Raw genomic sequence first — 16,439 nt, forward strand, 5'->3', positions numbered from 1 at the left:
TATGGCTATGCAAGCAGAACCTTCCTCTTACAAAAAAGACATATTTCTGCCTCTGGTTGTCATTGCCATCTGGATGTTAGCTGTCACTCTGTGTCCATGTGGTGAGACCAAGCTCACATGGTGAGAATGGTAATGGAAAAACAGACAGTACTTTACTTCCTGATGACATTGTTCAGCTGCAGAAATACCCAGTCCAGAAACTGCCCACTGCCTATGCTCCTGGTTATCAAGCATCCCAACCCTAAAGATTCCAAAATTGTTTTTGATTGATAGAATAATTCAGATACACCATTTGAAGATATTAAACATTTATGGAGTACATGTTTATTTAGCAACAGCAATACAGTTTTTCAAGAAAAAGATGACTTGAACTCCAATACAGAACAAAGCAATTTTCCATTATTCTCAGGTCACACCCGAATCTATAATCTTACTTCCCTTTAATAAATTTTAAAATACACAAAATACTTGGAGGAAGATATCCAAATTATCCTAAAATCATAATATTTTAAGGTAAAAAGCAGTTTAAAGGTAGTAGTTTCTACATATCACAGTACACCAACAGGCCTTCCTGAAGCTTTAGAACCATTACTACTCAAAATATTAATATATTTATGCAAAATGCCTGTGAAAAATTGAAACACCTGCAACCTTTCCAGTTTTTTATTTCAGGAACAGGTGCAAACCATGATCTCCTTCAAGATCTTGTTATAACATCCATCAAAAACCATTGGTCCGGCTCTCAAATACGGATGACAGTGCATATTATGCATGTGGGTTCCGCTAAGTCTTGAATGGATGACATATTCCATAGGTATACAACAAGCCCGGAATTACTTTTGCATAACATTCCAATATTCCCTGAAGAGATTTTATACAAAGTTGAAAACAGCTATTTGCTATTATAGTCAAAGTCAATTTACTTTTTAAATGGAATATAACACTGTTACGTTCTCGTGTTTTACAAGGAGTCGCTATGGTATTATGTGTTTGAGTATGTTTGCAAATTCAGATTGTATATATAAATCAAACATAAGCAAAGGCTCCACATCAGTTCTTAAGTTTGATATTAAAATGCCTGACCACAGACCCTTCAAATAACATTCACAATACTGGTAGTAAGAGAAATTTCATTTTTCCCCCTATTTTTTCAAAGGCACTCTTTTGTTTAAAAAACTGAGTTTACAGGAAATTCTAAAGAAATAATCCCATTAGACATTGGAAATTATTGGTACTGATGAGGTGAAAATAGGTTGTTTTCCATTTAAAAGTAAATTTGACATTAATTTTAAATTGCCTAGTCCAACATGCTATTTCACATTCTTCTCATGGTTCTCTAATTCCTAGACATTTGAATTAACAACATATTCATTTTTAGATAAAAAAAGAGAACAACATTCCTGTACCACCTCTTAGACTTAAGGTTATATAACTTAGTTTTAGAAATCTGGTTTCCTGTTCAGTGAATTAGGAAACAGCAAACACCGGAACAACTTAGCCAGACTTTAAGAGGCGAAAAAGGGTTGCTTTGGCAATGTAAAAAGGATAACTGTTACAGTACAAATCATTAATCTACTTTTATTAAATATTAAAATGCAATAAGGCAACTGTTGTTTTAAGACACTTGAAAGTATATTTAATAAATGGATAACTGGCCCCATACCTGACATATTGCACCACTACTCTCCTTCTCTATTTACTCTAAGGAACCAAAAAAAGTTACTTAAAAAAAATAGTAACAACAGATCCATGATCTTTCTAACACACTTCGAAGAGGTTCTGATTACCATTACGGTATTTACTACTTACAATACAAACTTCTGAAAGACACTGAATAGTATCTTTTCAGGCTTTTCCCTTCAGTGTGTTTCTCCTGTCTCCTATTCTCTTGAATCCATTTATAATGGTTCGACTGAAAGTATGCCCACTGAGGAATCAATAAATGTGATTTACTGTGTAAGCTGCCATTCAAGGCAGGGCAGTGATTCCCAAATCTGGCTTCCTATCAGTATCATCTGGAAACCTGCTGTAATAGATTCCTGGGGCCCCTTCAAGCCTAACCAGCCATCCCCCCCACCCGAGCCTCCCCTGTGAATCCATGTGGTTAGTCCTGCATAATCTAACAACTGGCAGGACTAAAAGGACGACGTTAAAAAGGAGGGTATTTGTCATCATGTTTCCATAGGTCTCAGCTCACAAACTGGAATCCAGTAAAGAAATACAATGTTGAATGATTACCATTAAATTCTGATCAGTGAGTGCAGTGACTGAACAGGACTGCAGTATTGACGAATCAAACCAGAGCATCTGTGCTGCCCGCCTCCATGAAAGCCAGCACCCTTCCTGACCCCAGAGGGCCTCACAAACTGAACACAGAAGGCAGGCAGACAGTGGCACAGGGTGGGGAGCCTACGACTCAAAAAGTGACAGTTTCCACAGCGTTTCTACCTCCACTTCTCGATTTTCCCACTCTCATTCCATCTTTTCTCTTACTCTGTCTTTTGCCATTCTCACTTTTATTCCCTTCTCTTTCCTCACTTTTCTCACTTTCTCTCTTTTCCTTCCCTTTTTTTTTTCATTCATTCATGACCACTCCTTTCTTCTCTGCTTTCTCTTCCTTAAAAACTCCTCCTTACATAATAGAAGCAAATTCTTACTGGAGATACATGTCGGAAAACATTCACACTAAGGAAACAGAATGGTCTGTACAGGAGGCAAAACAGAACTCCAACACTAGTGCTCGTGTGCGGCATGCATTAGCCATGTAGAATGCATTCAAATCCATTCTCTCTGCTGAGTCACGTAACTTTCTGACTTACGACTTCTGAGACTCATGAGTTTGGAAGAGCATATCAATTGTTTACAAACCTAAGGCACAGAGAAGGTGAAAGGATATGCCTGAGGTCCCAAACCAAGAAAAGAATCCAGATACAACACACAGACTGGGTTTCTTGCCATTATACCAGTAACATCTGACAGGAGGCAAGATGAAAGAGCAATGAGTAAGCGGTAATATTATTTCAGGTTCTCAAGTGTCCAAAAGATAACTGGGTTACCTTATACATTATGAACTATTCTTCACACGGGGGAAAAAAAATTATGTATTGCTTTCACAATATATATTTTCTAAAGGTTTCTAAGTTCTTTTAAGATGGCTACTTCATACAAATGAAGTTTGACTACATTTTAAAGTCATTCCACTTTGGTAATACTGTAGCCCAGAGATAGTTCTGAGGTCGGAATTGTTCTAACACAAAGACTCAAAGAATACATAATGTAATTTATATAAAATGCATAGATACACTTTTATGAAAAGAAATATAATATGTTCTCTAACTTGTTCTATAAATTTAACCTCATTAATGCTGAGAACTGCGTTTCTTAAAAATTCTCAAAGAAAAAGTTACCTTATCTAAAGAAAAATTCGGAAAACTCATTTTACTATTATTATGGACTTTCTGTGATACCCTAGATTTTAGGTAAATATAATCCCTAAGTTTTCACCATATCCCAATTTATGGTGAAATGCCCAATTAGGTCAGGTCTGAATAAAACCAGACGAAAAACCTTCTAATTGACCCACAATGTGGAGTGTTTAACAGTGTAAATAAGCATAACATGAGACCAGAGATACATAGTCCAGTTGGATTAAATCAGGACAACACTCTACATAGCCCCAACTCACTTTATTAGAGCCCATGGGGCTGAGAGTCTGTGTTCACTGAGGAAATTAAACCTAAGAAACTTACAAATAATATAAATTCAAATCTTGCCAATAACCCCAATTCCTCTAATATTTCAGAATCACATTTATAATCTACTAACTGTGCCAAGAATTATGGTATCCTAACTTCAACCTTCAACTTGGCAAAATGATTCCCAGTAGTTCCCAAACTAGCTGACATCAAAATCATCTGAGATGCTTACTAAAAATAGAATCATAAGATGACTTATTTTTGCACCCTAATCTAACACTGGAGACATTTAAGGAAATTTGCTTAGGAATGGATAGTAACTGAAGCCAAAGGAGGTATGATGTCATTGTAGTTACCGAAGTACTCACAGCAGTAAAATGACAGGCTAGCAGGCATTTTCTTTAAGACACTTCAGTGAAAGGAAAAGGAACAGAGGACACAAATATGGTAAGATATTTAAGTGTTTGATCTGGGCGATGAGTACCACTGTACTATTCTCTCTACTTCTATGTAGTTTTAAAAATCTCTTCATTAAAAAAACATTGGCAGCCCCTGTCCTAGACACAGTGTCCAAGAAGTCTAAGGGGAACCCCGGGGATCCACGCTCAACAAATTCCCCATGAGGGTCTAATCCAGACAGGCAGAGTTCTCTTTCGGGGACCATTAGAAATGATCTTATATATACCTTCCAAAGTCCAAAATTCCAGGATTCTCATTTTCTACTCAGTAAACTCAATTTCCGCACAGTTCACAAGTGCTTACATTCACCATGGCATTCTGCCAAGGACATGCAGATTGTGTTCTCTAAACGCATCTGTTCAAAGAGTGCTGGGCTGGTTATCAACTTCTAATTTGCCTTTTTTACACCTTCCTCTCTCAATTTGCCCTGACTGAACTGCAAAAGACAGGGGACAACTGTACTGACCATGTCTTTCGGCATATGCCATGTCTCCACAGAGGACACTCTATCTTTATAAAGCTGATCACCACTTTTTTCACATAAGTGGTTTTTTTTCTTCATGATTTTTCCTTCTCTATTTAAGTATTAAGATACCATAGAGGAAAACGAATAACCATATAGCACTTAATAAAATGAGATATATGCCACAGCACAATACATGCTAAGTACTCAGAATCTACAGTTATGTTAGAGAGCAGTCAAGAACACTAAGAGAAGTAATATTTTTCTTATTGTCAAGATTAAAAAAAATGTCTTAAGTGATGTTCAAAAAAGGAAGATACGCACAGTAACCCAATCAAACTACTTTTTCTATACTCGGATAGAACAATCTTCTGAATCCAAATCACCCACGGAAGTTGTCTGACTGACTTAAGGTAAGGCTCTCTACATTTGCTTCTTCAAAAGTATCTTGCAAAGCCATTCTGAGGTAGAAGAAAAAAGTTTAAGTGGACCACTTTTTTCTGCTTCATTGTAACTAAAATTACTGTTCACAGGAAGTATATAGCTTATGCCTTTTGGTCCATCACATTTTCCACAATCACGTAAGTATACTAGTTAATTCTCACTTTATGATCAGCATATGTTTTGCTTCCAGAATGCCCAGTAAAGCTGAAAATTTTCATTTAAAGTGATGAAAATTTTCAAAAATATCTGTTTAACAATCTCAGATCTGAGTTTTGGCAACAGGTTAACATATACAAATGAAAATACTACATTTCACAAACACAGACTAAAACTCCAACATTTTTATGGTTTTCCCACTTTCTTAGATAGCTCAATTTTAACATGCAGCTTACTTATAATCTAATTTTAAACATGATTGTCACAGGAGGATTCTCAAACGGAGATGAAATGTATAAAGGCACACATCGATTGTCAATGGTTACACCGGTTCCATCGCATTGCTTTAGAAACAGAACATGTTCTGTTCCTGTAAACTTTCTGTCACACATTTAAAGTGAGGTTAGTGCTGACATAAAATTATTGCTATACTCACAGTTTGAGTGTTTTCACTGTGTCTGAGGTACATTTTGTCCATCCATACACCCCTACTGTTCCTACTCACTTGAGAAGAGTCAACCAAAGTCTGTAGGCTACAAACCATTCGATATTTTCATCAATACTGGACTGACAGCAAATAACATTACAAAACACCAGAGATCAAAAATGTCTTCTTGTTGGAGTCCAAGACTTTAACTTATTCTTCATTGCTTGAATATATGCTCATTTAACTTCTTCAGGAGAAACAATTATTCTGAAGATGAATAATTCCTTCCTGAATACTTCATCAAAGACCATTCCTTCACACATGTCCTCTGATATTTTGTTGTTTTAACTCATTTGATTTAATGGTCACCAAGGATCACCTTTCCTTTGGTGGTCTATCATAACGATCTTGTATGCTTTTTGTTAGCTGTTTGATAAATATTTTGTAAATTTTTCCACAGTACGTATGGACTGTCTTTTGTAGTTCCAGTTCTAAAGGTTTTAATAAGGAACGGATGTTGTCATCTTTAAAAGAACACTAGAGAAAAAAAAAATAAAAAGACAAAGATATATACATATATATAAATTTGGTTATTCTCCAAACTTCTTCAATTTAATATTGTTAACTTCCACTTAGTCTCACAAAAAAGTACACATGCTCAACAGATATTTTCAAGGAATTAAATGGAAGTATGACCTCACATTAGAGGAGGGAGAAAGTCACAGTAAATCACTGAGGGCATCAGGGAAAGTTTTTCAGAGAAGAGGTAATGGAGGCAGGGCATTACAAGCCAAGGGAAGAACATGTGCAAGAGCGGAGAAGGCCCAGAGACACTGGCTAGTGTGAGATGATGACCAAAAGCTCTGAAGGTATGTATCTGAGAGACACTAAGGAAAGCCAAAACTCACTCCGATAATAGTGTTGAGGCTGGACTACAAAGAATTGAGAGAGAGGCATGGAGTGAGAGGAATGAATGCAAAATGACAGCATAGTTCAGGGTTTTGCAAAGAGCCCTAACTATACAAAGTGGCCCCATGGGTAAATGCATTTGGGAGCTGCTCCACATCATGCACTCTTCGTGGGAACTCACGCCGGCACATGAAAAGCTGTAAACAGGAAAATGAAAAATACATGTGTGGACTGTTGTTTGGCCTACTGGTTCCAAAATACATTTTGACCAGAGTCCTTTTTTTACTGTAAAATATATATAATATCCCAAGGAATAGATTTTGAAAAATACTATAGTAGCAGTTATTAAGTGGAAATAACTTGTGATTTTAGTGTTTTCAACCAGCTATATATATATATTTTTTTAAAGATTTTATTTATTTATTCGACAGAGATAGAGACAGCCAATGAGAGAGGGAACACAAGCAGGGGGAGTGGGAGAGGAAGAAGCAGGCTCATAGCGGAGGAGCCTGATGTGGGGCTCGATCCCAGAACGCCGGGATCACGCCCTGAGCCGAAGGCAGATGCTCAACCGCTGTGCCACCCAGGCGCCCCTCAACCAGCTATATTTTTTATTTGGCGTTTGCAACTAGGCATTAGAAAGATAGATAGGGCTTAAAAAATGGAGCATTTTATGTGAAAGTTTAGAGTCAGTGAAAAATGCAAGCTCCTGAAGGAAATGCAGAACCTGAAATCTCGGAGAGCTCAAATGACCTAAGGTGATCCCCAAGACTCACTAGCATGACACTGAGGGAGAGGAAAGTGCCACTTGAATCACAATTAGTGAGTCCATGGGAAGCTGTAGCCAATCTCTGGAGAACAGGATGAACTTAGTAACATGGCTTTTATCAGTGTAGAGATGTAAAGAGATACTGACCCTCAGTATCGCTTCAGAAAGAAAACTATGAGCATTAACTGCATGAAACCATCACTCTTAGGGTGTTTTTTTTTTCCTTAGGGTGATTTTTAAACCCAATCACATACACTGAAGATAAACATTGTTTAGAAGATTAAAAACAAAAAGAGGAGAGGATGCTTAACTAGGAAGAATGTAATGAAACTGGCATGTAGGTATCTGGGAGAAACTTATAAAAGCTGGATTGGTTTATTTAGTTATTTTTTTAAGTGCTGTATATAGATACACCTAAAATTTATTTGGGGTTAAAAGCAGCAGCCATGTTGAAAAAGGCAGCCTTTATCAAGGCTTATCACTTTTATCAAGTAACACTGTCAAGTAACATCTCACTGTGTACCAAAAACATCCCTGGACCACTGTGGTTGAGAGGCCAATGACAATGGGAAGCCCAAACTGTGATCTTTTTCTTACTAAACAATGAAAATAAAATGACAACATGGGGTGACCAGGTGATGAGTTTTAAGGAGGGCACCTGTTGGGGTGAGCACTGGGTATTATACGCAACTAATGAATCACTGAACACTACAACAATTATGATGTACTACTATATGTTGGCTAACTGAACATAATGAAAAATTTTTAAAAATTTTTAAAAAGAAAATGACAACATTACAAAGGTGTTTAAAAGTTAATTCCCAAAAATATGAAGTACTTGAGATTCAGTTTATTCATTTTCATGTTATTTGAAGCCCAGTGTTTGTGGTTAAAAAATTTTTTTTTCATGGGGTGCCTAGCTGGCTCAGTAGGAGAAGCATGTGACTCTTGATCTTGGGGTCATGAGTTCGAGCCCTGTGTTGGGTGTAGAGATTACTTAAGTAAATAAAGAATTAAAAAAAGTTTTTTTCTTCCCTAAGTATTTTGAAGATTTTTCTAAAATAAAAACAGTGACTCATGAATTAGAGCTCTTTTAGTCCACCATATAACACAACTAATTTGACCTTTCAGGGAAAAGATGATAAATTACCAAAATTGCCACCCATATAAATATAGCCTGAAGTCATGGCACATTCTGCCATTCACATAATCTGCAGCACTACAGAGTTGTGCGGGACATAACTTGCATCTAGGTGTTCCCCTTCCCAGAGGCCACATGTGGCCTTACCTGACTGTAGGCCTTTTTCTGCACAGTATGCTCTGCCTCACTCATTTTCACTTTTCCTTCTATGCCTGGTACTCATCCTTCTAGCTCAGTTCAAATATCAGCACTTCTGAGAAGCCTTTCCTGATACAGTTAATCACTCCTTCATTGGCACAGTATGCAGTGCACACACTTTTAAGAAGGTCATGCTTTACATATAAGACTGTCAGATGAAAGACAGCAAATAACTATTGAGGCTAAGATGACCACAATTAGATAACCTGAGGCATTTTCAAAGAATAAAACATGTTTTAAAAATATGGCAGAATGGCATTTCAATCCAACAAATGCTGAGAGCCAAATACATACAAGAAGGTACAACAGTACACCCTAAACCACAATTTCACTTTCCCTGCGGCGAACGGCAGTCTGGAAGCAGGTGATCCTCCTCCTGACATACTGTCGCAGGTCAACAGTAGCTTAACGCTACATGACAAAGCCTACATCATTCACCTCACTTCATCTCATCACAAAGGCATCTTATCATCTCACATCATCACAAGAAAAGGATGCCTATAGGGCAATAAACTGTTTTGAGAGATCACATTCATGTAACTTTTATTACAATGTATTGTTTTATAACTGTTCTACTTCATTATTACTGTTCTCAAGTCTCTTATGTGTTTAATTTATAAATTAAACTCTATCAGAGATATGTATGTATAGGAAAAAAAACATAGTATATATAGGGTTCAGTACTATCTTTAGTTTCAGACATCCACTGGGGGGCTTGAAACATATCCTCCATGGACAAGGTGCGGGACGACCATAGCACAGAAGGGAAACACTCGGGACGACTCCCTTGCAGAGATAGTTATGCAAATATAAGCAGGATGTGAAGTAAATCAAAGTTAACACAGAACCACCAAGAAATGTAATTCAGAATGAAATACATGAAGCAGAAAATACCTTATAGAGCAATAAAATGTTTTGTTCCCATTTTGCATTTGCAATTTTTAATCTTAATATTTTTATTCACTCAACAACTAATATTTAACAAATATGTATGGACTGTAAAACCTGATTTGCTGGAAGACACAGCCATGCATTTACATTTTAAAGATGGTTCATATCCTTTATAACTCATATTGTTCATTGCATTCAATGGCTATGACTAAGCTTCTGTCTGAAACTTGCATAAATACCCTTGTCTGAATACATTGCTTTTAAAAATTACACTTCTCATTGAATTATAGATAAGGGAAGATAAAAACACTAACCAAGAGCACCATAAAAGACTGATTAACTTCATTAAAGTGAAAAATGGAAAGACACAGCTATAGTTAATACAGATACAAAACAAACACAAATAATCAATTCAGTATTTGAAATCATTTTAAAAGATTTATTTTTTTTTAAATGAAGTGTAATTAGTCAGCTTAAAACCATTACTCGGGTTTTTAAAGGTATATATTTACCAAAGCTCTAAGAAAAGACCAAATAAAACTAGTGAAATTTAATTCCTTAATAATGGATTTTCTTAATGCTCAAAGGAAACAAAGAAATCATGTTTTTATAGGAATGCATTTCTTTTCTATTCTGCAGTCTCAGAACCACAAAAGTACTTTTCTTCATTTTTATCACCATTTGACAACCCATGATAAAGCATTAATATACAAAATTGATTTCTGGGGGCATATAAGGTCTGCTACATTAAAATGAACATCAACACTAAATTTTAGAATTCTTCAGTGAGTGTAGCTATATCATGATAAACTGATTATACAGAAACTTTATCTGCCAAGTTTACAGAAGAAATAATACACAAAGTGGTAGCCTACAATGTCATTAGCACTTTGCCTACCACCAAGTTTGAGAAACACTGATCTCCAGGAAAGAATTTCAATTCCTTATCATTGCAGATCACCACCTTGACGCGGCATATCATCACCACACTGATCCCAGCCCAGCCACTGCCTACCTTCACCCCGCACTCCACTCCAGCTGAACAGCTCCACACCTGACCTCTCCACGGACTTTTCATGAAAAAAGTGTTTTTTGTATTGAAAACCCCTGAGCCTTTTTCTCAGGCAGTACTCTGACCAGACAGACCCTGCTCCTGGAAAACTCTTCCTCATTCAAGGCCCACTTCAAAGGCCTCCTTTGAGTGAGGCACAAGCTTTCCCTGGCCCTTCAAGGCAAACAAAGCTCTTATACTCTCTTACAGTTCCAGTACAGTTTCTGTCACAATGGATTACAGTTAAATATTTTCATCCTCATTCCTATTAATGAGGCTGTACTAGACCAGTCATTAGCAATAAAAAGAATAAGAATCTAAAAAACAGAGGCAATCAGCTCTTCTCCTGATCCCCACACTTAAATCAAACTAGCACTTCTGTTATTTACTTATGTTCTGTCTTCACGTCCACATAAGATTAGGCACAGTCTAGCAGAACAAAGAGTACATCTGCATGAGAGATAAGTGGTCACATATATTTCTCCCCAGGTATACTTCTCCCCACGTAATTCACTGCATAGACAGTGAGGATATAGCCCGTTAAGCAAAATCATAATCCAATCTTCATTTGGACTTGCCCCAAGTTTTGGTCCCCAACATATTCATGGAAACCCGGTTCATGCAACAAACTAGAGGTATGTAAAATATAGTCACCTGTCCCTGTCAACCCACCTTAATCACATAAAAGAAGATTGCAAGAATAAGGAGAAAAAAAAAAAAAAAGAACAGATATCTGGAGCAAGGGTGGGAAAGAGGCAGTATAATTTTCTCAAACTCAATATAAAGCAGATGCTTAAAAGAGGAAACCCCACTTACAAAGGCAACAAAGAAGATAAAATACCTAAGCATAAACTTAAAAGATGTTCAAAATCTGAATGAAGAAATCTATTAAACATTCCTGAAAGAACAAATGGAAAGACAGCCCTTGTTCTTAAGATGTCCCAATACCATCAAAACGTCAGCGGCTCCTAAGTTAATATAAGAAACTGATTCACTCCCAATAAAAATACAGTTTTTTGAGTTAATGAGTTAATATTTGTTTTTTAAGTTAAATGAGTTAATATTTGTGGAAAAATAAATATGCAATAGCTAGGAAAACACTTGAGAACAGGCTCTGAGGAGGGAGTAATCCACCATATATTAAAACATAGTACAACGCCTTTATAACTAAAATAGTGTGGCATTAATGCACAATTAGACAAACCAGGGGAACAAAAGAGAAAATTCAGAAATTACAAAATGGAACTTCAGTATATGATAAAGTATCTCAAATCTTTGGGTTAAAGATAGGCTTTTAAACAAATGTGTGTTCATTTTGAGTGCATGTTGAACATTCTCCAGAACAGATCACGTACTGGGTCACGAATTGGCCCTCAACAAGTATAAAAAGACTGAGATCATTCCATGCATATTTTCAGACCACAATGCATGAAACTTGAAGTCGACCACAAGGAAATATTTAGGAGGACCACAAATACATGGAGGTTAAAGAACATCCCACCAAAGAATGACTAGGTTAAGCAAGAAATTAAAGAAGAAATAAAAAAATACATGGAAGCAAATGAAAATGAAAACACAACAGTCCAAAACCTTTAGGATGCAGCAAAAGCAGTCCTAAGAGGGAAAGATACTGCAATATAGGCCTAAATCAAGAAGCAAGAAGTCTCAAATATACAACCTAACCTTACACCTAAAGGAGCTATAAAAGGAACAACAAATAATGCCTAACGCCAGCAGAAGAAGGGAAATCATAAAGATCAGAGCAAAAATAAACAATACAGAAACAACAACAACAAAAAAAAACAGTAAAACAGATCAACAAAACTAAGAGCTAGCTCTTGGAAAGAATTAATAAAACTGATAAAGCCTAGCCAGACTTATCAAAAAGAGAAACGACCCAAGTAAATAAAATCATGAATGAAAGAGGAGAGATCACAACCAAGCCCACAGAAATACAAACAATAAGAAAATATTACAAAAAATTTTATGCCAACAAACTGGGCAAGCTGGAAGAAATGGATAAATTCCTAGAAACACACAAATTACCAAAACTGAAACAGAAAGAAATAGAAAATTTGAAGAAACCCATAACCAGTGAAGAAAGTGAATCAGTTACCAAAAATCTCCAAACAAACAAAAGTTCAGGGCCAGATGGCTTCCCAATTCTACCAAACATTTAAAGAAGAATTGATACTTATTCTTCTCAAGTTGTTCCAAAAAAACAGAAATGGAAGGAAAACTTCCAAACTCCTTCTAAAAGGCTAGCATTACCTTGATTGCAAAACCAGACAAAGACCCCACCAAAAGGGAGAATTACAGGCCAATATCCCTGATGAACATGGATGCAAAAATTCTCAACAAGATATAGCAAATAAAATCCAACAGTACATTAAAAGAATCATTTGGGCATCTGGGTGGCTCAGTCGGTAGTTGCCTTCAGCTCAGGCCATGACCCCAGGCTCGGATCAAGTCCTGCGTCAGGCTTCCTGCTCACTGGGGAGTCTGCTTGTCCCTCTCCCTCTCCCCGTGCTCGTGTTCTTTCTCTCTCTCAAATAAATAAAATCTTAAAAAAAAAAAAAAATCATTCACCACGATCAAGTGGGATTTATTCCTGGGCTATAAAGGGTCATTCAGTATTAGCAAATCAAATCATTGTGATACACCACATTAATAAAAGAAAGGATAAGAACCATATCATCCTCTTAACAGATACAGAAAAAGTATTTGACAAAGACAGCATCCATTCTTGATAAAAACCCTCAGAGCACCTGGCTCAGTTAGATGAGTGTCCAACTCAATTTCAGCTCAGGTCATGATCTCAGCCCTGTGTCGGGCATGGAGTCCACTTGTCCCTCTCCCCCGGCTCCTCTCCCTGCTTTGTATCTCTAAAATAAATAAATAAACAAGCAAACTCTTTAAAAACCAAAAAAATAAACAAAAACCCTCAACAAAGTAGGGACAGACGGAACATACCTCAACATCATAACTACTATATACCGTTATACAAGCTAATATCATCTTTAACGGGGAAAAACAGAGCTTTCCCTCTATTGTAAAGAACAAGACAGGGATGCCCACTTTCACCATTACTATTTAACATAGTACTGGAAGTCTTAGCCTCAGCAATCAGACAACAAAAAGAAATAAAAGGCATCCAAGTCAGCAAGGAAGAAGTCAAACTTTTTATTTGCGGATGACATGATAATCTATATAGAAACCCCAAAAGACTCCACCAAAAAACTGCTAGAACTGACAGAGGAATTCAGCAAAGTTGCAGGATATAGTATCAGTGCACAGAAGTCTGTTGCATTTCTATACACAAACAATGAAGCAGCAGAGAGAAAAATCAAGGAATGAATCCCATTTACAATTGCATCAAAACCCATAAGATACCTAGAAATAAACCTAACCAAAGAGATAAAAGATCTGTACTCTGAAAACTACGGGACACTGATGAAAGAAACTGCGGAAGACACAAAGAAATGGAAACACATTCCAAGCACATGGACTGGAAAGAACAAGCATTGTTAAAAACGTCTATACTACCCAAAGCAATCATTTAAAGCAATCCCTATCAAAATGCCACCAGCATTTTTCAGAGCTAGAACAAACAATCCTAAAATTTGTATTGAACCACAAAAGACCCCAAATAGCCAAATGTTGAAAAAGAAAATCAAAGCTGGAGGCATCACAATGCCAGACTTCAAGCTATACGACAAAGCTCTAGTCATCAAGACAGTAGGGTACTGGCACAGGTAACAGACACCTAGATCAATGGAACAGAAGAGAGAACCCAGAAATGGACCCTCAATTCTACAGTCAACTAATCTTTGACAGAGCAGGAAAGAACATCCAATGGAAACAGAGAGTCCCTTCAACAAATGATGGTGGGAATGCTGGACAGCCACATGCAGAAGAATGAAACCGACCACTTTCTTACACCATACAGAAAAATAAATTCAAAATGGATAAAAGACCTAAATGTGAGACAGGAATCCATCAAAATTCTAGAGGAGAACATAGGCAGCAACCTCTTTGACCTCAGCTGCCACAACTTCTTGCTAGGCATGTCTCCAGCGGCAAGGGAAACAAAAGCCAAAATGAACCATTGGGACTACATCAGGATAAAAAGCTTCTGCACCCTGAAGGAAACAATCAAGAAAACCTTTAAAAGGCAACCTACAGAATGGGAGAAGATACTCACAAATGACATATTAGATAAAGGGCTAGTATCCAAAATGTATAAAGAACTTATCAAACTCAACACCCAAAAAACAAATAAGCCAGTCAAGAAATGGGCAGAAGACATGAACAGACATTTCTCCAAAGAAGACATCCAAAAGCCCAACAGACACATGAAAAGATGTTCAACATCACTTGACATCAGGCAAATACAAATCAAAACCACAATGAGACAGCACCTCACACCTGTCAGAATGGCTAAAATTAACAACTCAGGAAACAACAGGTGTTGGCAAGGATGTGAAGAAAGGGAAAGCCCTCCCACACTGTTGGTGGGAATGCACGCTGGTACAGCCACTCTGGAAAACAGCATGGAGGTTCCTCAAAAAGTTAAAAATAGAACTACCCTACGATCCAGCAACTGCACTATTAGGTATTTACCCAAAGGATACAAAAAGTGATTCGAAGGGGCACATACCCCCCAATGTTTACAGCAGCAATGGCTACAATAGCCAAACTATGGAAAGAGCCCAGATGTCCACTGACAGATGAATGAATAAAGAAGATGTGGTATATATCTACAATGTACTATTACTCAGCCATCAAAAATAATGAAATTTTGCTATTTGCAATGACATCGATGAAGCTAGTGTATTCTGCTAAGCAAAATAAGTCAGAGAAAGACAAATACCATAAGATTTCACTCATATGTCAAATTTAAAAACAGATGAATATATGGGAGGGGGGAAAAAAGAAAAAAAGAGAGGGAAACAAACCATAAGAGACTCTTAAAGACAGAGAACAAACTGAGGGCTGATGGAGGGAGGTGGGTGAGGGATGGACTAGATGGGTGATAGGTATTAGGAGGGCACTTGTTATGAGCACAGGGTGTTGTATGTAAGTGATGAATCACCAAACTATTCTTGAAACCAGTATTGCATTGTATGTTAACTAGAATTTAAAAGATGTGAAAAGAAAAAAGGAGTAGGACAAACAAACAAATGGACAGATGAGTGTTGGGACAAGACAGCCATTTGGAAAAAGACCCCTTTCTCACCCAATACAAAAGAGTAAATTCCAAATTGATCAGAAGGCTACATGTAACAGATCACACAGTATGTAGATGAATGTTACCATATCCTGAATGTAGGAAGAAAAAGGCTTTCTAATTCTGTTTTTTTTCCTTAAAGCTTTTTAAAAAACTTGATTACATAAAATTTTTTAAAACCAAATTTTTTAAAAGATTTTATTTATTTATTATTTTATTTATTTTCTCAAGACACAGAGAGAAAGAAAGAGCACAAGCAGGGGCAGAAGGTGAGGGAGAAGCAGGCTTCCCCCTGAGCAGGGAGCCCAATGTGGGACTTGATCCCAGGAACCTGGGATCATGACCTGAGCTGAAGGCACACGCTTAACTGACTGAGCCACCCAGGCGTCCCCAAAACCAAATTCCTAATAGCAAAAAATGCCATAAATAAAGTAGAACTAGGAGAAAGTATTTCCAGCAGCTATCACAGATAACTAATATCCCCAATATACAAAGAACTTGCAACAATTGGCAGGAAGGGGGGAAGTAAAGACCGAAATGTGATGGTTGCACAACTCTGAAAATATGCTAAAACCCACTAAATTATACACTTTAAATGAGTGAACT

General features: G+C 37.0%; 1 protein-coding gene across 1 annotated transcript in view; it reads right to left on the bottom strand.

Moving 5' to 3' along the window:
- Positions 1-273: 273 nt before the first annotated feature.
- Positions 274-16,439, bottom strand: part of GXYLT1 (glucoside xylosyltransferase 1) — a 55,472-nt gene continuing 39,306 nt past the window's right edge. Inside the window, exon 8 of the mRNA XM_040642342.1 lies at positions 274-6,181. Coding sequence (XP_040498276.1) covers positions 6,020-6,181 — 162 coding nt within the window. The 3' untranslated portion in view covers positions 274-6,019. The remainder of the gene's footprint in view (positions 6,182-16,439) is intronic.

The sequence above is a fragment of the Ursus maritimus genome, unplaced genomic scaffold (assembly GCF_017311325.1).
Source record: "Ursus maritimus isolate PB19 unplaced genomic scaffold, ASM1731132v1 scaffold_26, whole genome shotgun sequence".
Taxonomy (NCBI): domain Eukaryota; kingdom Metazoa; phylum Chordata; class Mammalia; order Carnivora; family Ursidae; genus Ursus; species Ursus maritimus.